We start from the raw sequence: 21,133 nt of genomic DNA on the forward strand, positions 1-21,133 counted from the left end.
CCCAAATTTCTGCTTTGAGCACCATATTAACCTTATTTGCATTTGTACATATGGGGTGCCCAAATCGTCCATTAGCCATAGGCACCCAAATTACCTGCTACCCAGAAATGTACACACTATGCTTTAGACTGAAGTTTAAGAAGGAAGGACATATTTCTTGGAAGAAATACTTGATTGCTCGTACTTTTAACAGTTAATCTTTAGAAAACAAACAGATGGTGTGCTTGTGCTATCTCCATCCTGCCAGCATTAACCTATATAAATGTGCCAGGTATATGGAGCACGAGGCTAACACTGAGCTCTGTAGCAGACACATCCCACAGTGGGCACTCGGTAAGCGGTACTTCTAGCGGAATACTGGCTGCTTTTTATATTCTAGAACTAGGCAATAGGTGGTAACACTGACATCCCTCCGCTGTGTCCCGGTGACCAGCTGTGCAATCAGGAGATCTGGTCATTAGCAGAGATACAGCCAGCAGCACTGAGCCCTTTATGCAGCATGCATGTCATTATTTCCAGCTTATTAGCTCCCATTACTGTAAGGCGTGTAATGTGTATGATCAACAAAAAGATTATGTCTATTAATGCCCATTCTACTATAACTAGGCGAATTCGTATCGAAAAAAAACACATGCAAATTCGCATGCGCTTGCGGGCATTTTTTTCATGAGAATTCACATGCGTTGGCAAATTTCTGCTTGTAAACTGTGCAGAAAATTGTTAGAGGTGTGCAGTTTTTTTTTTCATCTGCAGGGGGGGGGGGGGGGGGTTGGAAGCAAATTTCGCCTGTAATGGAAACGGGCCCATTCAAATACATTGCGTAAGCAAATTTGCATGCGGCTAATGCATGCAAATTCGCCATAGTGGAAACGGGCCCTAACTGTTAAAACACTTAAAGCTATGATAGTAAGCTACAAGATATGCAGAGCTTAAATAGACTCTGTAACAAAAAAAATTCCCCTGTGGGGTACTTACCTCGGGAGGGGGAAGCCTCAGGGCCCCAATGAGGCTTCCCCCATCCCAGTAGCTGCAGGCAATCCAGCGCTGGCTCCCAGGAAGTGTCCCGCAATCCTGGCTCCACAAGCCTGACAAGTCTTGATATATTTACCTTCCCTGGCTCCAGCGGGGGCGCTGTTGCGGCTCTCAGCTCGGAGATAGGCGGAAATAGCCGATCTCTGTCGGATCCACTTTACTACGCAGGCGACTTGCGCCTGCGCAGTGGAGCGGACCGACAGCGATCGGCTATTTCCGCCTATCTCCGAGCGGAGAGCCGATACTGAGCCTGCGCTGGAGCCGGGAAGGTAAATATTTTACATCCCCGCTGTTCGGAGGGGCACAGCGAGACCGCCGTGGGACACAGGAGGACAGGGGAAGCCTCGATAGGATCGGGAGGCTTTCCCCACCCGAGGTGAGTACCCCCAGGGGAACTTTTTAAAGTTACAGGTTTTCTTTAATTGGTATATCCCTTTCTGTAATCAGCTGATTCACTTACGCATAATATCCAAACATTAATGGAGAATGACAAGTAACACATAACAATATTGGAACATTGTGGGGGCTCTTCAAAGAATAGTACATTAGTTACTGAGTCAAGCTGCCCTGTATTAAATGAAAACTGAAGTGAAAGTGATATGGATACGGCTGCCATATTTATTTCCTTTCAAGCAATACCAGTTGCCTGGCTAGCCTGCTGATCCTCTGCCTCTAGTACTTTTGGCCATTGCGGCCTGGTGCCCATCAGGTCACAACTGGGATAACCCCACTAGTGGTCGTTAGAACAGTGATACCTCTATGCAGGGCTGTATTTCTGGAAAGGTCACAAAGGTCCGGGCCTTTGACGGCTCCTTTCTAAGTGGCGGCTGAACATGGAAGTGGGGCTCCTGCAAATGGAGGAGGAGTGAAGAGTGACTACAAGAGCTGAGTCTGATAATGGGGAGCAACACATGGAAGAGGGCAGTGATGACCTTAATCAGCTAATTACCATTATGCAAAATTTTGCGTAAATGTTCATATTTACACTTATACGTAATTACAATTTTTATAAATGTAATTGATTTCGTATGGGGATTCGTAATTTCGCCTGAAATTTCGCATTATTTTCACGTAATTTCGTGCCGACTTTGGCAGTGAATAGCAAAGCCCACTTACATGGTAGTGACACCAAAATTGCTACATATATTAGGGAGAATAGTGGGTACAAGGCAAACAAATAATTTTCCAAAAAGACCTTGTAGTTTTTGAGAAAATCGATATAAAAATGCAAAGAAAAAACTAAACTAAAAAATGAGTTGAAAAAACATTTTTCTTTACATATTGAAAATCAATTTTCTCAAAAACTACAATGTATTTTTGAAAAAAAATGTTTTCGACTTGTACGCACTATTCTCCTTAACATATGTAGCAATTTTGGTAGCAATACCATGTACGGGGGCTTTGCTATTAACCTCTAAATTCGGCACAACATTTCGCAAAATGGTGCAAAAATTACGCAAAAAATTACACAAAATTATGAAATATTACTATTACATATGAAATTAATTACAATTTTTCCCTGAAATTTCGCATTACGATTACAATGCATAAATGTGAATTTCGATGCAAATTTTCGCATTTGCGAAATTTCGCCCCACAACTGGAAGAGAGAAGCTGCTGCCCAGAGCAGCTGTACATTAAAGTGGCTGCTGTACATGGATAGTACACATAGAATAGGGGTTCTTGCTGCTCATGGAAGGGGAGCAACAAGAAAGCTGGCCTTAGGGCTGCAAAATGTCTGGCCTTGCCTCTATGCAGAGAACTTTAGAGGTGGCAGGAGATAGGTGTCCAAAGGATAAGTTGATAAGGTCGTAGGCAGGTTGCAAGCAAACTTAGTTGGTGTTCAAGCTGAAGTTGGGCCAGGTGGATGACAAGCTGAACAGAAACTGTGGTCAGAGCAGCGAACAGGTGCTTACCAATATTCAAGCCGAGGTCAGGAGGGGCAAGCGTAGTTTAGGTCTCAGGCAAAAGGGAATCAAGATCAAGTATTATCAGATCAGGCAGGTCAGAATGAAGGTAGCATGGCAAGGGCAGGGCTTTCAACATGCACTAGACAATCACTTGAACCATCTTTAGATTTCGGAACAAACCATGTGACAGTTCATGAGGGTGGCATTTTATGGAGTTTGAATTGCACTTTGGTGTGCACCCATAGACGCCATGCCTGCGCAGAAGCAAACAACGAGGACCTACGTGCAAACAGGACCTTACACTGCTGGCTATTGTTTGGAGGCACTTTTAAAACGTCGGCTACGGCTTTTTGCATCATTCATGTAAACTCCCATCATCTCCTCTCTTCCTGGACACTACATGTACTGTAATGTCTCGATCTGGGTGCTGAAATGTACGTCCAGCGTTCCGTGCCCCTCTAGGGGGCTTAAAAGGCAATGTGACGGTGAAACCAATGCCAAACGCTTTTCTGCTCGATTGCAGGAAAACAAAAAGCATCAGCTGAGCAAGTTGCCCCTGGAAGCCCATGTGAACCAGCCCTAAGTGAATTAGGCCCGGTATTCTTTGGCCACATCATAACTTTATTTCTCTTATATAAAAATAATAAAAACGTATCAATGAACGCTGCAATTCTGTTACTTGGCAGGAGCCGGAGATCTGTGACTCAGATGTGAGAGCTCTGCCAATAGATTGGGTTCCTCGGAGTTCCCGTTAAAGTGGTAATTATTATCTGGAGATAAGATGGACCAGATATCTCCCCCTCAGTTACTGAGATATACAGATTCTGATTGATCTATTGATATCCCAGAGTCCAGGCAGATACCATCACAGTGCAATAATCTGCCTGGCATCAGTTTGGACAATAAAGTTTCCCAGTTACTAAATGACACTTGTTTCCTTGTTTACAAGAGCTGGAAAGTTGTTCAGAGATCAGATAAGCCACGAAGGAACAAATGTAATTATTGATTCTATTCTTGACTGTCAGAAGTTCTAATCAGTTTAAAGGAGTCTCATGCTGGGCATACACGGTATGTTTTTGTCCGTGTAATCGAGCCGGGTGGCTTGATTCCGGCGTGTCCCCGCGGGCGGCCGGATCGATTCCTGCTAGTCCCCGCGGGCGCTTCTTATCATCTTTTCATTTTTTACCATTGTCCTGCCCGCGATATTAAGCGGGGGAATCTATCTGGCAGGTGATCGGAAACATCGAAAATTATCAATCGAGGCATCAGCGGCTCGATTACATGGTACAAAAACATACCGTGTATTCCCAGCATAAGGGCCTGATTCACTATTTGGTGCTAACCTAGTTAGCATGCCTAAAGATGCCTAAAGGCTTTGGGTGTGCTAACTAGGGTGCTAAGTAGTTAGCACGCAGAAAGGTGCATCAGGCCGCGCGCAAAGTCCCGTGCAAAGTCCGGTGCGCGCGAAATGTCGCACCCTTAACGTCGCATAGTGCACAAGCTCAAGCATCAATAAAGGGACCCCTAATGCGGCTCTAGGGAAGGGGAGGGTCAGGTCTGCCAGGGGAATGGTGCTCAGGGGGCCCTACCATGTTAATTTTTCCTGGGGATAGTTTTTGTAGTTAGATCCAGCCCTGACAAATTAAAACATGAAGAGATGTATTCACTGAACTTTGGTAAAGTTAATAGTAGTCATAAATTATGTGGCACAAACAAACACTTATTTGATGTGACATTTTTATGTTCTGTGTTGTGCAGCAAGACTATCCAGAAGAACAGAGGGAACGGCAGATAAGAGAGCTGACCCAAGCCCTGGACTACCTCCACGAACAGGTAAGTGGCCTAACCAGTCTGAACTAAACTCCAATTCACCATCCGTCCTCTTATGTAGGAAGAATACAGTCTGTAAACTTCTGTACAAGAGGAGAGAGCAGAATGATGACTCATCAGTGTGCTGCTGCTCTGCTCCGCACTCAGTTTAGGATGCAGGTGAAGGTGTATAAATCACAAGCTTGGCTAGGCTTATTCCAAATCCTCTGACACTCACATGCGTGTACTCTCCTGCAGATTTATAAATGACATCTGGTTCTTTTTTGTTGTATTATTATTAGGGATGGCGGAAAATCTGATTTCTGCCTATTATTTCATAATTTTGGATGATATTTTAATGGGAATTCTGCCATTTTACATTGCTAGTATGGGCCAGTAGGAATATGTAAAAAAAAATGTCGAAAAGACCTTGTAGTTTGTGACTAAATTGATTTTAAAAAGATGAAAGAAGAAATGTTTTTCATACTTGGTATAATGGCATTTTGCTGCAATACACTTTAATAGATACCGAGTTCAATGTTTACAAAATCCACAACTCGATATATATTGATGTGTACCACAGCAAAATATAAATTTGCGGAGTTTAACCACTTCAGCCTACAGCTTCGAAAATCTTTTGCATCCGAGCAATGTTCACCTCCCATTCATTCGCTAATAACTTTATCGCTACTTATCAAAATTAATTGATCTATATCTCGTTTTTTCCGCCACTAATTAGGCTTTCTTTAGGTAGTACATTTTGCTAAGAGCCACTTTACTGTAAATACATTTTAACAGGAAGATTAAGATAGAAATGGAAAAAAATCATTATTTCTCAGTTTTTGGCCATTATAGTTTAAAATTAATACATGCTACAGTAATTAAAACCCATGCATTTTATGTGCCCATTTGTCCCGCTTATTACACCATTTAAATTACGTCCCTATCACAATTTATGGCGCCGATATTTTATTTAGAAATAAAGGTGCATTTTTTCAATTTGCGTCCATCACTATTTACAAGCTTATAATTTTAAAAAATTTAATAATATACTCTCTTGACATGTATATTTAAAAAGTTCAGACCCTTAGGTAACTATTTATGTAGTTTTTTTTTTTTAATTGTAATTTTTTTTATTTATTTTTTTTAATACAAAAATGTATTTGGGTAATTTTAGTTTGGGAGGTAAATAGCCAATTTTAGATGTAATATAATGTATTTTTTTATTCAATACAGGTATGTGGGTGCAGTTTACTATTTGGCCACAAGATGGCCACATTCAAAAAATTCCTGGATGCGAACGATGTCGCATCTAGGAACTAAAATAAGGAGAAGAAGTTTCCTGGGGGCAGAAATACCACGCTCTCTGATGAGAAAGCGTCGGTATTTCTGCCGGGGACTTAGATCGGTGAATGGGAATTATATTCCCATTCACTGATCGGGGAGGCAGCGGGAGCGCGCGCCCGATCGCGCGCACCACACGGCTGCAGCACCACTGCCTATCTGGACGGATATATGCGTCCAGATATGGCGAAGTGGTTAAAGCAAAATATAACCCAGCATTTCATCTTTGCTCTAAAACATTATTTACAGCATATTATTTGCAACTAGCATATTTTTTCTTTTTACTAGACCAGCATTCGAAGGGTTACACACAGAGCTTGAAAGTTCAGTGTAATTAAATGTGGACGCATCCTAAGTTGTAGATAATGTTATCTTGTGTTTACTTAAATGTATCAAGTGAGGAATGTGACACATTCTCTGACTGCGAGAAGCAGCTCGACACAGACAGAGAGTCAAAGCTTGTCTGCCTTCACTACATAATGAATAAAACGCAAAGTCAGCAAAAAACTGTACTTTTGGGAACCTATAATATCTAAATGAATAATAACACTTATGCACAAATGCAAATATGATAATCGTATGGCATATAAAAAGTAGGAAAACATGTTTTTATTGAATATTATGTCAGGGTTTTGAACCGCTTTAAAAAAAACTTTTTCTTTTAACTTTTTCAAATCTGTTTTCTCAAAAACTACAAGGTTTTTCTGAATTTTTTATTTTTTTTTTGTTCTTAATACCATTGTGAATTACAAATTCTGATTCGCAATGCTGAATTCCCATGCGAAACAAGAAATTCTGAATTCCGCAAAATTCCATTGCTCATTTCTAATTATTATTTTATATGGTGCCAACATCTTCTGTGGCGCTCTCCAATTACAGTTATAAACAGCATACAGAGTTAACAGGTTACAAAGTTGAGTGGTGTATGTATAATTAAAGAGGAACTCCAGCCTAAACAAACATACTGTCATTAAGTTACATTAGTTATGTCAATTAAAATAGATAGGTAATATAATCTCTTACCCACACTGTTTTAAAAGAACAGGCAAATGTTTGATTTCATGAGGGCAGCCATGTTTTTGGCTGAAAGGAGGTGACAAGGAGCATGAGACACAGTTCCAACTGTCCTGTGTCCTGAGCACCCCTCCCAGTTGCTAGGCAACGTGAATAACAACATAGGAAATCCCATCATGCTCTGCACAGCATCAGGGGAAAAAAGCACGGGCTTTTTTTCTTTGATGAGTGGAGCTTAGCTAAAAAATGCATCTTAAAATGATGCTTTAGTAAGAAAAACAAAGTTCTGATGCTGTGAAACTGTTAAAGAAACACCAAGCATTTTCAGTTCTGCTGAGTAGATTTTTAGTCCGGAGGTTCACTTTAATGATGGTCGTTGAGATGATATTAAAAGGGAGTCTGAAGCGAAATTTCAAACAAGAAACAGATACCTAAGGAGAGGGAAAGCTCTGGGTCCAAATGAGCCTTCCCGTTCTCACGGTCTCCGTGTTCCAATGCTGGATCCCCCGTTAGCAGTCTTCGAAAGCCCAAGTGCTCCCTGAAGACGCTCTACCCATCTTCGGGAGCACTCGCGAAACCTTCCGCAGCAGGAGATTTGAATCGGCATCCAGGCTGGAATGCAGGGTCCGTGAGAGGAATGGGAAGGCTCAATAGGACCCAGACCACATAGAGGATACCAAGGAAACAGCTACTCAGGTGTATGAAACCTGCTAATGAGCCGGTACCACGTACCGGTACCAAATATAAACTCACAGATGGGCAGCCCCACCCAAACCCACAGATGTCCCGCCCAACACTAAGGGTTAATGATTTGTTGGGCGGGACATCTGCGAGTACGGGTGGGGCTGCCCAGTGCTCCTGTTCCGCAATACACTGCAACGTTTTTGCAGCCAGTGGGGTGCCGTCTCTTCTTTGATGTGGTCTATAGGACCCAGAGCCTTCCCTTATCTTAGGTAAGTATCTGTTTTTTGTTTTAAATTACGCTTTAGATTTACTTTAAAGGGTACCTGAAATGAGAAGAATAGGGGGTTGCCATCTTTATACCCTTATAAACAATGCTAGTTGCATGACTTCTGTGCTGTTGCTCCATCTCTAATACTAGAAGTCATTATCATTACAACATGGATTGTCAATGATTTGTTTCATTTCACAGATGCCTAAAACATTAGTGAGTTTGGTGGATTTGACCCCCCTGAGCGCCCTCTACCTCTCCCACCCCGATAACGCCGACATCAGGTAATGGTCTCCTCATTCCCGGTTAGGGCTCACACCCCTCTGCTGAATTCTCCATTGGCTACTAGGGATGATCAATGAGATGGAAATATTTCTGAGTTGATGCACATTTATGCAAATGTATGCAGTTTGAAATTGATGGATTGATTTAAACCCAGGTTTAAATTGATTGGTCCTTTTCAAAGCTGCATGTGGTTGTATAAAAATTTGCATACATTTGCATCAACTCGGAAATATTTGCATCTTATTGATTATCCCTATTGGCTGCATATCACACCAAGAATTCAGTTTAAAGGACATCTATCCCAAAAATTGTTAAAATTTAAAACATGTGTAAGCATGAGTAAAATGTACTATAAATAACTTTTTTCCTATGTTGCTGTCACTTACAGTAGGTAGTAATAATCTATAAGGTTTTAAACTAGTTCATCTCCTTATATGGGACTGTCAGTATTTACCGTATTTTTCAGACTATAAGACGCACTTTTTCTCCCCTCAAAATGGGGGGAGAATGTCAGTGCGTCTTATAGTGGGAATGTACGGTAGTAGTTTTCCTGCAGCTTGCCTCTCTTGAGCTGGAGGGAATCGAATGCTGCTGCTGCTGTGGCGGCACCTGTACTGTCGGGGGACTGAGGTGGTTGCTTGGCACCTGAGGCCATGGAGCTTTAAAGATATGGCTCACACTCTGTCCCGGGAGACTCAGCGAATACAGTGATAGGCCCCATTGATGAAACCATGGTCCCACCTGCGAGACCATCGTCTCCTGTAATAAAGCGCAGCGAGGGCTGTGACTGGCAGTGCCCCCCGCCTGATTGGCTGCAGGGAACTGAAGGCAGTCTCTGAAGATACTTACACATGCTGCAGCTCCCGGGACCGAGGGTGAGTGATCCCAACAGAGGGGGACACTTAAAGAACAGAGCATAAGGGGAGAACAGAAAGGACACTGGGACACTGGAATAACAGTGGGGGACACTGGAATAACAAAGGGGGGCAATGGAAGGACAGAGGGGGACACAGCAAACACAAAAGAGGACACAAGAGGACAGAGGACCCAAAGGGTCACAGCAAGGACAAAGGAGGGCACAAGGGGACAGAGGAGTACACGGGGGATACAGGAGGACAGAGGAGGACACAGAGACATAAAAGGTACAAGGAGGACATAATATTTGGGGGCAAGGATGCACAAGGTGCCCCTGCATCATGGACGCACCAGTATTAGCATATTTTCCCCCCTGGTTCTTGTCCTCTAAACCTACGTGCATCCTATGGTCTGGAGCGTCTTATGGTCTGAAAAATACGATACTTTCTTTTTAAATACGCACTCCTTGGAAATAATCTATACAAAGATGCCAGCCGGGCCTCTCTACTCGTCTGCCCACAATTATGACAGTTGAGCAAGTTCAGTAAGTGTTTTTTCAAAATAAAGAAAACCCTGTGTATGTACAGTATTTTAAATGTTACAAATAGTGGTCCTTTAATCTACAGTATACTTTGCAATTGAAACTGCCATGGAATACGCTGCTTCTATATACAGTAAATTGATAATAATAATATAGGAACACTGCAAGTCCATGATTCTTCTACCTTTATACATATAATAGGAACATCAAGGACACGGTCTGCGTAGAACATATTGTGAAATATCATGCTGATCGCTGTTTACATTTATACAGCACTTCAATAGCTGCTAATCTAGATGTGTGCCTTCTGCAGCCATTACACATTTTATGATACTTTCTGTTGATTCACTTGATTCACTTGTGTGAAGGTTCATTGTCCTGCCACTCCATATACTTAAAAGCAAATAAGCTATTCCGGTATTTTAAAATCAATGAAGTAATGTAAAAATCAATGAAGTAATAAAAGCATATACAGAAAAACCCTGCATTATCCAGCACCAAGTTAGATTGGCTGATGCTGGACAAATGTAGTTTCTGGTTGCTTGAGAGTCAGTGTTAACTACCTGCGGACCGAGCGAGTGCGAATCTACGTCGGGTAGGGGGCGCTGCGGTCCTGACCGGACGTAAACTCTACGTCCCATTGACCGCGCACCCCTGCCCGTCTCCGCCGCTCGGTCCGCTCTGCCCCCGCCACTCGTTGCTGCCCTGCCGCCTCTATGACGACAGAGCACTGTGAGCCGGGCAGGAACCGTTTTCATTGGCTCCTAGCCCTGTCATTCATGTAAGCCGCTCTCATTGGCTTACATGGAGTGACAGGGTCAGGAGCCAATGAAAGCGGCTCCTGACCGGCGCACAGCCTGCGGCGGGGACAGGGCGGCGTGTTCGTCGGGAGCGGCGGATCATTCCGGCGATTCGTCGGGAAGCTGCGATTTACGGGACCAGCACCCTCTGATCCTTAAGGGGGCAGAGGGTGCTGGTCCAGAAAGGGTTAAACATAGGCCTAGCTAAAAAAAAATAGCATTACATCCCACACTATATATTTACCATAAACTCTGTATTAAAGGACAACTGAAGTGAGAGCATAGCTCCCAACTGTCCCTCTTTGGGAGCCCTGTCCTTCTGTCCCTCTTCATTTGTCCCTCTTTCAGGACTTTGTCCTTCTTTTTATGTAAATATATATATATATATATATATATATATATATATATATATATATATATATATATATATATATATATATAGTGGGCCATTTATATGGATATACCTTAATAAAATGGGAACGGTTTGTTGATACTAACTTCCTGGCACATTAGTATATATGTGAGGGGGGAAACTTTTCAAGATGGGTGGTGACCATGAGCATCATTTTGAAGTCAGCCATTTTGAATCCAACTTTTGTTTTCTCAATAGGAAGAGGGTCATGTGACACATCAAACTTTATTGGGAATTTCACAAGAAAAACAATGGTGACCTTGGTTTTTAACGTAACTTTATTCTTTCATGAGTTATTTTCAAGTTTCTGACCACTTATAAAATGTGTTCAATGTGCTGCCCATTGTGTTGGATTGTCAATGCAACCCTCTTCTCCCACTCTTCACACACTGATAGCAACACCGCAGGAGAAATGCTAGCACAGGCTTCTAGTATCCGTAGTTTGAGGTGCTGAACATCTTGTATCTTCACAGCATAGACAATTGCCTTCAGATGACCCCAAAGATAAAAGTCTAAGGGGGTAAGATCGGGAGACCTTGGGGGCCATTCAACTGTCCCACGACAACCAATCCACTTTCCAGGAAACTGTTCATCTAGGAATGCTCGGACCTGCCACCCATAATGTGGTGGTGCACCATCTTGCTGGAAAAACTCAGGGAAAGTGCCAGCTTCAGTGCATAAAGAGGTAAACCCATCATGACGTAGCAATTTTGCATATCCAGTGGCCTTGAGGTTTCCATTTATGAAGACTGGCCCCACTATCTTTGTTCCCCATATACCGCACCATACCATCAATTTTTTTGTTCCAACAGTCTTGGATGGATCTATCCAATCTGGGTTAGTGTCAGACCAATAGCGGTGGTTTGGTTTAACTTCACCATTCACATAAAAGTTTGCTTCATCACTGAATAAAATCTTCTGCGTAAATTGAAGGTCCTGTTCCAATTTTTGTTTTGCCCATTCTGCAAATTCAGTGCGCCGATCTGGGTCATCCTCGTTGAGATGCTGCAGTAGCTGGAGTTTGTAGGGGTGCCATTTGTGAGTAGCTAATATCCACCGAAGGAATGTTCAACTAATGCCACTCTCCAGTGACATGCAGCGAGTGCTACGCTGTGGGCTGTTGCTGAATGAAGCTAGGACAGCCACTGATGTTTCTTCATTAGTGACAGATTTCATGCATCCGCATTTTGACAAATCCAACACTGAACCAGTTTCACGAAACTTAGCAAACATGGTGGGTGGTCTCGTAGGGTGTCTTGCATTGAAATATGCTGCAATGACCCGGTTACTGCGTTCACCAGACATCAACACAATTTCTATCCGCGCCTCACGTGTTAATCTCAGCGACATGTCAATAGCTGTAAACAAAGAGAAACTTGTAAATAACTAATGAAAGAATAAAGTTACGTTAAAACCAAGCACACCATTGTTTTTCTTGTGAAATACCCTCTTCCTATTGAAAAAGCAAAAATTGGATTCAAAATGGCCGACTTCAAAATGGCCGCCATGGTCACCACCCATCTTGAAAAGTGTTCCCCCTCACATATACTAATGTGCCACAAACAGGAAGTTAATATCACCAACCATTCCTATTTTATTAAGGTGTATCCATATAAATGGCCCACCCTGTATTTATCTACTAAAAAATGTGTTTGACTCTAAACTTTATTCCAATCCTTTAAATTGATATAGTACTAATTTTAAAATGTTAACATGAAGGAAAATTAACCAGGATAGAGAGGACCAGTGTGGTTTGAATTATAAAACAACATATTTTTCTTATGATATCTTTGATATCTTTATGGTATGTGTGACTAGGGGTGTGACAGGGGCGTGGCTTAAGTGTCCCTCTTTCTCATCTCAAAAAGTTGCTAGGTATGTGAGAGGGATACAGAGGCTGCCATATTTATTTCCTTTTAGATAATACCAGTTGCCTGGAAGCCCTGCTGATCCTCTGCCTCTAATTCTTTTAGGTGTTTCTGATTTTATTGTCAAATCTTACATGATTAGCTGCTAGCTTCTTTCTGGTGTGATTCAGACCCTGCTGCAGCCAAATAGATCAGCAGAGCTGCCGGGCTGCTGGTGTTGTTAAAAAAGGAGTAAATATGGCAGCCTCCATATCCCTCTCACCTCAGTTGTCCTTTAATTTTGAAATAAAAAATATTGTTTGTGCCAAAAGTTTTTCTGCGATACACGATTTACAAAGATAGAGCGGAAAATGATCTTTCTGGTGGGTACTTAGCTTTACATCCGGATAGTCTGAGCAGCTACAGACTTGTCTCCAACCCCCTTTCTGGGAATAGTTATTGAAAAGGCTGGATATCTCTAAGCCAGGCTCTCAAGGAACAACACATTTGACCCCCCTCAATCTGTCTTCAGGAAGGACCACAGCTGTGAAACAGCCCTTGTCCAGATTTGAAATGATCTGCTCAGGGCCAGAGACCGCGGTGATTGTTCCATCCTGACTGCTTTATCTCTCAGCCACTTTTGATACAGTCGATTATAAAATCTTGCTTAAAGGATACAACCGAGAACAAGTAAAATAAAAAATCCACTTACCTGGGGCTTCCTCCAGCGCCTGCCAGCTGTCCTTTGCCCGCACCACAGCTCCGCTCCATGCTGGTTGCCCGGGGTCCCCTCCGGTGCAAGATGTCTACTGCGCCTGTGTGAGCGGCTCTCAGAATCGCGCTGACGTCATCCGGACTGTACTAGCAGATGCCGACCTGGAGAGGTTGACATCTGCACCGGTCGGGACTGGGAGCCATCGGAGCTGCGGTGAGGGCACAGGTCTGCTGCCAGGGGCTGGAGGAAGCTTGAGGTAAGTGGATTTCTTTTTTTTCAGTTCCTCGGACCTTTCCTTTAACAGGCTGCAAAAGTACTGTGGCATTGATGGTTTAGTCCTCCAGTGGTTCTCCTCTTTCTTGGCTGGCTGGCAGAACACAAAGGGTAGCTTTTGGGCCCAGAGCCGGGACAAGGTCCTCCAGCACCCAAGGCTGAGACACCAAAGTGCGCCCCTCCATCCCTCCCACCCAGGGCCGGTTTAAGCCACACGGGGGCCCTGGGGCAAAAGTAACTTGGGGCCCCCCTACGACCCCCCCAGCGAAGTCAGCCGCCGAACCGACTGCTGCCCCTCGTGGTCTCGCATACACTTCTCCCATGGCCCCTGCATATTGTGTAGCTCAGCTGCCTTGTAATAACTCACCTGTATCAGCTGCTCCACCCTGTGCTTTGCCTTCAGCCCTGCTGCCTGTGTCTCCTCCATCCGGCACATGTTACGTGTAAATAACATGCACAGGGTCATAGAGGCATGCAGCGTGGCTGAAGAGGGAGCGCGGGATGGAGCTGCTGCAGGGACAGGTGAGTTATTACAAGGCAGGGGTGTAACTACATCAGGCCCCTCTGCAGAGATTTGTTGGTGAACACCCTCCTTGGACCAGAACAGAAACATACCAGCAGAATCCATCAGTAAAGAAATTAAGAGCGTCGCCCAAGAATGTCCCACAAAGCTACGTATGCAATGTTCCAACAAGCTATTCAGTCAACTATTCAGACATTTAAAAAAAAATCACCAGGATTGCACTTTTATTTAGCTTTTCTGTATGACAAGAAGACACAGCCAGCCAGCACTAGGGGAAGAGGGAAACAAAGGTGAATGAGGGAGGGCTGGTGCCAACCAAGAGTGCTTCTGAGCGTGTTTCAAATCAAAAGTGATTTGGAAAGCGCTTGGCTAATGTTACCCTATGAGGGTGTTCTCACAGCAGCGTTGTGATTTTTTTCAAAATCCCAAACACACTGCATGTAGCATTTTTTTGAGCGATTTATTGAAAAAAATCGCTCTGAAAACCGCTTCACAAAATCGCACTCGCAAATTGCTAGCGATTGCTATTGTGATTTTGCCGTGCACTAGCCCAGAGAGAGGAGGAGTGGAGAGAAATTGAGAATAGCCTGAGATGGAGCAGAGAGCTTATCTGTATTGCAGTCCCACATCACAGAGGCTACTTGCCTGTAATAGGACTCCTGTCCCTGCTGATCTCTCACACAAGTCAGTAAGCAGCCCTCCTGGAGTCTAGGGACTGTCAAAAACTTTTCACACATGCAGTCATTATAACAATGGGGAGAGACCAGACAGATTTTTGCCCACAGACCCTCCAGGCAAGCTCTGTATCATGCTGTGTATATTTACCAGCTTGCCTGTCCTCTAATTGCACTTTTATCAGCTAGCCTAGTATTTCACATTACCTTACAACAACAAACCTGAATACACCAGACCTTCCCTAAATTACTGAATGATGATTGCCCCCCTTCCCCCCTGGCCAGTGTGGGCCTGCCTGCCACTGCAGCTGAGCTGAACATGCAGGCATATGGGAGCAGTCAGAAATACCACCTGGGGGGCCCAGCAGAGGTGGGGGGCCCCGGGGCAATTGACCTCTTTGCCTCTATGATAGCGCCGGCTCTGCTCCCACCCCAGCCGTCACACACTGATTGCTATTAGACTAAGAGGCGCCCCAGGGCCCCCAATCTCCCCAACACCTAAATCTCTAGTTACTGGCTTGCAGTCACTGCCATGCATCCCCTTTTCTTATTTCTCTCTGCTGCAAACACAATAGGGGATTGACAGCTGAGGGAGTTGTGCCCTGAGGCTGGAGCCTCTCTACCTCGGTCCGGCACTGTTTGGGCCTTTCCTATCCCACTCTGTACTACTAAAATACTGTGTGCCTCAGGGCTTTATACTATCCCCTTTGTTGTTCACAATATATAAGCTACCACTTGGAAAAATCATCCAAATACACGGTCTGACATACCACTGCTATGCTGATGACACCCAGCTATATATGTCATTCAAACCGGACATGTCAGACCCCATTCCAAAAAATAAACACATGCTTAGCTGAGCTTCAGGAGTTTATGAATGACAACTGGCTTAAAGTGTACTCGAGGCAGATTTAGGGGGACAATTCGGAAACAGAGGCATGTTCCTTGCTCCATGACACACCTCTGTGTCCTCTCTGTGCCGTTCGCTGCTCCGCCCGGTGACCCCCGAATCTACCGACATTGAGCTTGTCGGTAGAGTAGCAGGGGAAGGGGCATCCCTTGCAGGATAGGCACTCCTGGTGTTAGGAAAGCTCTTTTTCCCACCTTTAATGCCCCAGCCCCCCTCTCCCCGAAACTCTGAATCTCCTGCAATGTTGCCCTTACCCTTTGGAACGCCTTGCCATACCAATAAAGACAGCTCCAACCCTGGAGGCGTTTAAATCAAAATTGAAAAGCCATCTGGATAGTCTGGATTTGTATAAATTTTTCCAGTGATTGCGCTCAAAGGAATGCTGCAAAATGGCACATTCCTTCAAAATCGCTGTGTAATATCTAGAGAAATGTGTTTCTATTAATTTACTGATGCTCAGGAAGAAAAAAAAATAATGCAGTTTTGTAACTTTGCCTTCTTGCATGCTTTTTTCTTGGCAGGAAATCCTGTGAGTGTTTCAGAAAGCAGTCAGATTATCACAAAGCCATGCTGAGCTTCTCCTTCCTGGTGAGCTGTAGTCGCTGTGCTTATTATTAACCTTTATTTATGTAGCGCTAACGTTATTACGCATCGCTGTAAACAGAGCTGGTGCTTCCATAGAGTCTACCAAGGTGTGTGTCCACTGTAGCTATGGTGACCCCATACATGCCTGCAGGGAATGAGGGAGAGAGGCGCCACGGGGAGAAGTCCATGGTGTAGAGCAGTGGTCCTCAAACTAAGGCCCATGGGCCGAATGTGGCTCCCTGAGGCTTTTTTACCGCCCCCCCCCCCCCACACACAAAATGTATTACTTATAGATTTGGTCAGCTACATTCTTAAATATTGGTGGTCCACATATTGAATAGCAATGCTGGCACCACCCATCCACATGGAAGCCAGAAAGCAGTCATTCGCTGGTTTCCAATCAAATTGAACATCAGGTGACACTGCTGTCCAATTGGACTTCGCCGTCCTCCTCGGCCCCTCCGTTATGCCCTATTACTCCTCATAGTCCAGGCAGTCGCATGCGAGGCTCGGCCGCGTGTGTACCCCTTGTTGTGGTCCCGTGCCCTGGAGTGTTCTGCGCCTGTGTCTTAGTACTGTGCAAGCGCAGAATGCTACAGGGGATGGGGGTGTGCGCCTGGCCAAGCTGCGCATATGCAGAGGCCCTCAACTGGCGCAAGTGACCGGATTACTTGGAGTCGTAGTGCCAGGACGGCAAGGGAAGCCACGGTGCTTATGGGGCTGGAGGAAGCCCCAGGTAAGTATAAATTAGCGCTAGTGTACCACCTCTGGTACACTTTAAATGAGTTGAAGGTGTGGGCGAGCCTGATGGAGGGAGGCGGTTCTATAGAGTATGGGCATCTCTTTCCTAGAGGCTCATAAGTGAGCAAGTGATGTGAGTGGTTGTCCAGAGAATAGCTTGCAGGGAGAGAATAGCACACACTGCTGTCTCAACACATGAAGAAGATGCTGTCACCGGTCAGTCGTTCCTGCTCACTATCTCTGTATTCCCCGTGTTGTGATTGGCTGCCCAGGCCTGGCCTTCCACACTCTGACTCCATCTGATAACCACAGAGGTGATTAGATTATCCCGAATATCTGGAATTCCATCTCAGCCTGAGCTGCGGAGAGATAAATCCTCACCTCCCCATCTATCTGGGGGATCAGCCTCCACATAACTGAGTCATGTGACTCTACAGATAGTAATATCTCTACATATCTCAGCATCAAAGTTCAGGCTTATCTTGTTACTGAATCTGTTGTGGTCATCATGTCATTTATTGTGTATTTATGTGTCATTCCCAGCTGTCCCTAGAATTAGGTGTCATTTGCAGTAGGTAATAAAGTTTCCACCACATTTTGCTGCTTCCTGTTGAGTGGAGCTAATAAAACTAAATAGGCGGCCCAAAAATAAATATGTAAAGTATTATATTGGGGAAAGCCCTTTGGGAACCTTAGCTCAGTGCCAAACTGACTCTTGGAGGGTCCCAGAGCATTGACACACTGACACTTGGTAGAGTTGCAATACAATGAGACGCTGACACTTGGGGGAGTCACAACACAATGACACACTGACATGGGGGAGGGGGGGGGGTCACACAGCGATGACACACTGACACTTGGGGGGTCACAGAACAATGATGCACTGACACTTGGGGCCACAGAACACTGATGCACTGACACTTGGGGGGTCACAGAACAATGATGCACTGACACCTGGGGGTCCCAGTACAATGACACTTACACTTGGGGGTCCCAGTTCAATGACACACTGACACATGGGGGTCCCAGTACAATGACACACTGACACATGGGGGTCCCAGTACAATGACACACTGACAATTGGGGCCCCCAGTACAATGACACACTGACAATTGGGGGTCCCAGTACGACACACTGACACCTGGGGGTCCCAGTACAATGACACACTGACACTTGGGGGTCACAGAACAATTCTCTTTGGAAACTAATGGTTTTTATTTTCTTCCTGTGTTCCTAGTATGCACTGGAGAGGCTGATAAGCTCACAGAGATATGACACAAGGGAAGATTTTACCGTTGTCTTACATCCTATCCTGCAAATGGTAAGCATCACTCAAGCCATACTCCGTGTATAACGTGGAGTACATGCACACGTACGCAGCAACGGTAATTATGCAATTAAAAAAACAAGGCAACAAGAGAAAGGAGGTCTACTTCCCTTGCCCTGGAAGAAAGTCTGTTCCTGTAAATGTTTTATAAATGTTCTAGCGTCCATTAGTGTAATGGGCTTAATGACTTGCTTATCTATAAACTATGTCATGTACATTTACTCTTTAGGTGGATTCGGCAGGAAAGAACCTGAACACGTATGGGGAGGTGTATGAAGTTCAGTGCTCTGCACAGGTCAGTACCTGCAAATAATTGCATTATAAGCATTGCTAGCCAGATGGTCCAGAGGCTTCCATCTCCTCCTCGCCCTCACCCATCCAGTGCTGGGACCAGGGGTGTAACGAGACTTAATAGCAGTGCTGGGCCGAAATTACGCATGAGCGTAATTACACATCGTAATTCAATGTAATTTACGTGTAAGCGCTACGCGTAACTTACGGTCTTACGCGTAATTATTTACGCGTAAGCAGTTAAGTGGTATCGTAATTACGCTGTCTACCGTAATTGCTAGGTATGCGTAATTTTACGAAGACTTACCCGTAATTTTACGCGTAATTACTAACGGAAAAACTCCCCTTTTCTAAGAGTAGCCAATCAGTCAACACCCTAAGCAACCAATAGTATCTTCTCCCACCCTTCAGTATATAAGCGTACGTTTTGACGCATACGAATGATGTGTACGCAATAGCTGTCACATTGACGGCTATTGCGTACACATCGTCCGTATGCGTCAAAAAATACGCATTAATGGGTATTACGGCACTACGCGTAACATCGTAGTGTAAGCGCCGACATTAGGGTATCTTTACGCGTAACTGCGTAAGTTAACGCGTAATTACAGCGATGAACCGTAGATAATTTCCTACGCTGTAACCGTAATTGCGTAATAGCGTAAAATTACGCGTAATGATCCGTAACCGTAGATTTTTCCATTACGACCAGCACTGCTTAATAGGGCACCTGTACAAAAATAATTGCATAGGTCCCCCTTGGTCCCCAAACCCTATGTGGGTCACATGATCGGGAGACAGTGAATGGCAGCAGAGAGCGTTCTGCTGTGAAGCAGCCTTTGGAAGCTGGAAAAAAGTATGCACGCGCCTGCACACGTTTTTGTTAGTGAACGGGGAGGTTTCTTTGCTAATTGGCTGCACTTGCGGTTGGGGAGAGTTAGGTGGAGGGGCCCCCAAAGCCTCTGGGCTCCCCTGCGACGGCAGGGGTCGCAGGTGTGATTGTTCTGCCCATAGCTGGGACCCTCTGTATATATCTGAGCTTGTTGGATTGGGAGCATGTCATTACAGCGCTGAGCAGTTCGGTGCAGAGAGAGCCAAATGACGGGTCTCCCCGCTGCTAAACTCTCCGAAGGGGTTAAGTACTATTCCACATCTGAGTTGTAGCACCTTGGAAGGAGATGTAATTCAGGGTCTGGCAGCCGCCGGAGCCCCAAATTACCGTTACACAGGGCGCGCAGCATAGCATTGCTGCTGTGATGGCTCCCTGCTTTGTGTTGTATATGCTCTCGTGGCCGCGCTCCCAGCCATATACAAGCACTGTCGCACTGCACCTGAGTGAGTACGGTCAGCCTGTGCAGTAAGCTGAAGTCACTCGTTCATGAAGAAGAGTGCAGCCGCAAACTGTCACATGGTCCCGGGCAGTGGTGGTGGTCTCAAGGAGGATGTGGGAAAACTCTCACGTAAGGGGCCAAACCCCACAACAGGTGGGCCAAATTGTTCAGTAAGATTGAACATTTATTGAACAATCACAAAGTGGCTTGCTCCTCCCCCTTCTACAGAGTAGTGCAGTGGAGCAGCGTAGTATTTCTGTGCTCCAGTGCGGCTTCGAGTCTCCTCTGATCTTTCTGAGGACCACATGCTCTGCATACCTCTGCCGTCTGAGACATGTCACATGGAGAAGGACGTACAGAGCATGTGACTGCCAGAAAGAAGAGAAGAAACAACATATTACTGGAGCAGCATTACACTGCTCTGCTGCGCTACTCTGCCATGTGTGGAGATGGCGTCGGGGGGGTGTGTAGATGTGTGCATTTGATTCCTTAGTTACCAGGGAGGAGGAGGGCTTGGATGCAAGTAGGGGGCCCCATGCTTAGTTTGCTGGATGGGTCCCGTAGATTATTATTACACACCATTTACAGTGTTTCATTCAGAAATACTGTCATCGTGGTGCTCCTTTGTACTGCAATGCGGAAGCAGGAAAAAAGGGCTCATATGGCTAATGGACAAAAAGGGCGCTGCCATAGACAGCAATGCAAAGTGTCGACTATTGGGTGCCCGAGAGGAAATTAGGACACCCGAGAAATAGCGGTTGCAGGGATCGTGTTAACAAAAGTTTTTTGTTTGCAGAATAAGGTTTATTACTAATATCGTTTACAAATTCGTTATGACTTTTGGTTTAACTTATTTTATCGTTTTTAAATTTCGCTTTCAGGAGTGTAACAAGTACATTTTTGTTTACACTTATTTTATTGTTTTAAAATTGCGTTTTCATACATATAATGCTTAAATATAG

At 44.7% G+C, this 21,133-nt stretch overlaps 1 protein-coding gene across 1 annotated transcript in view; it reads left to right on the forward strand.

Annotated features, from left to right (window-relative positions):
* LOC137504852 (phospholipase B1, membrane-associated-like) overlaps nt 1–21,133 on the forward strand; it is a 171,032-nt gene that overhangs the window by 26,392 nt on the left and 123,507 nt on the right. The window contains exons 9-13 of the mRNA XM_068233444.1: nt 4,701–4,775; nt 8,263–8,345; nt 16,418–16,484; nt 18,460–18,543; nt 18,779–18,844. Coding sequence (XP_068089545.1) covers nt 4,701–4,775; nt 8,263–8,345; nt 16,418–16,484; nt 18,460–18,543; nt 18,779–18,844 — 375 coding nt within the window. The remainder of the gene's footprint in view (nt 1–4,700; nt 4,776–8,262; nt 8,346–16,417; nt 16,485–18,459; nt 18,544–18,778; nt 18,845–21,133) is intronic.

Source organism: Hyperolius riggenbachi, chromosome 4, assembly GCF_040937935.1.
Source record: "Hyperolius riggenbachi isolate aHypRig1 chromosome 4, aHypRig1.pri, whole genome shotgun sequence".
Classification (NCBI taxonomy): domain Eukaryota; kingdom Metazoa; phylum Chordata; class Amphibia; order Anura; family Hyperoliidae; genus Hyperolius; species Hyperolius riggenbachi.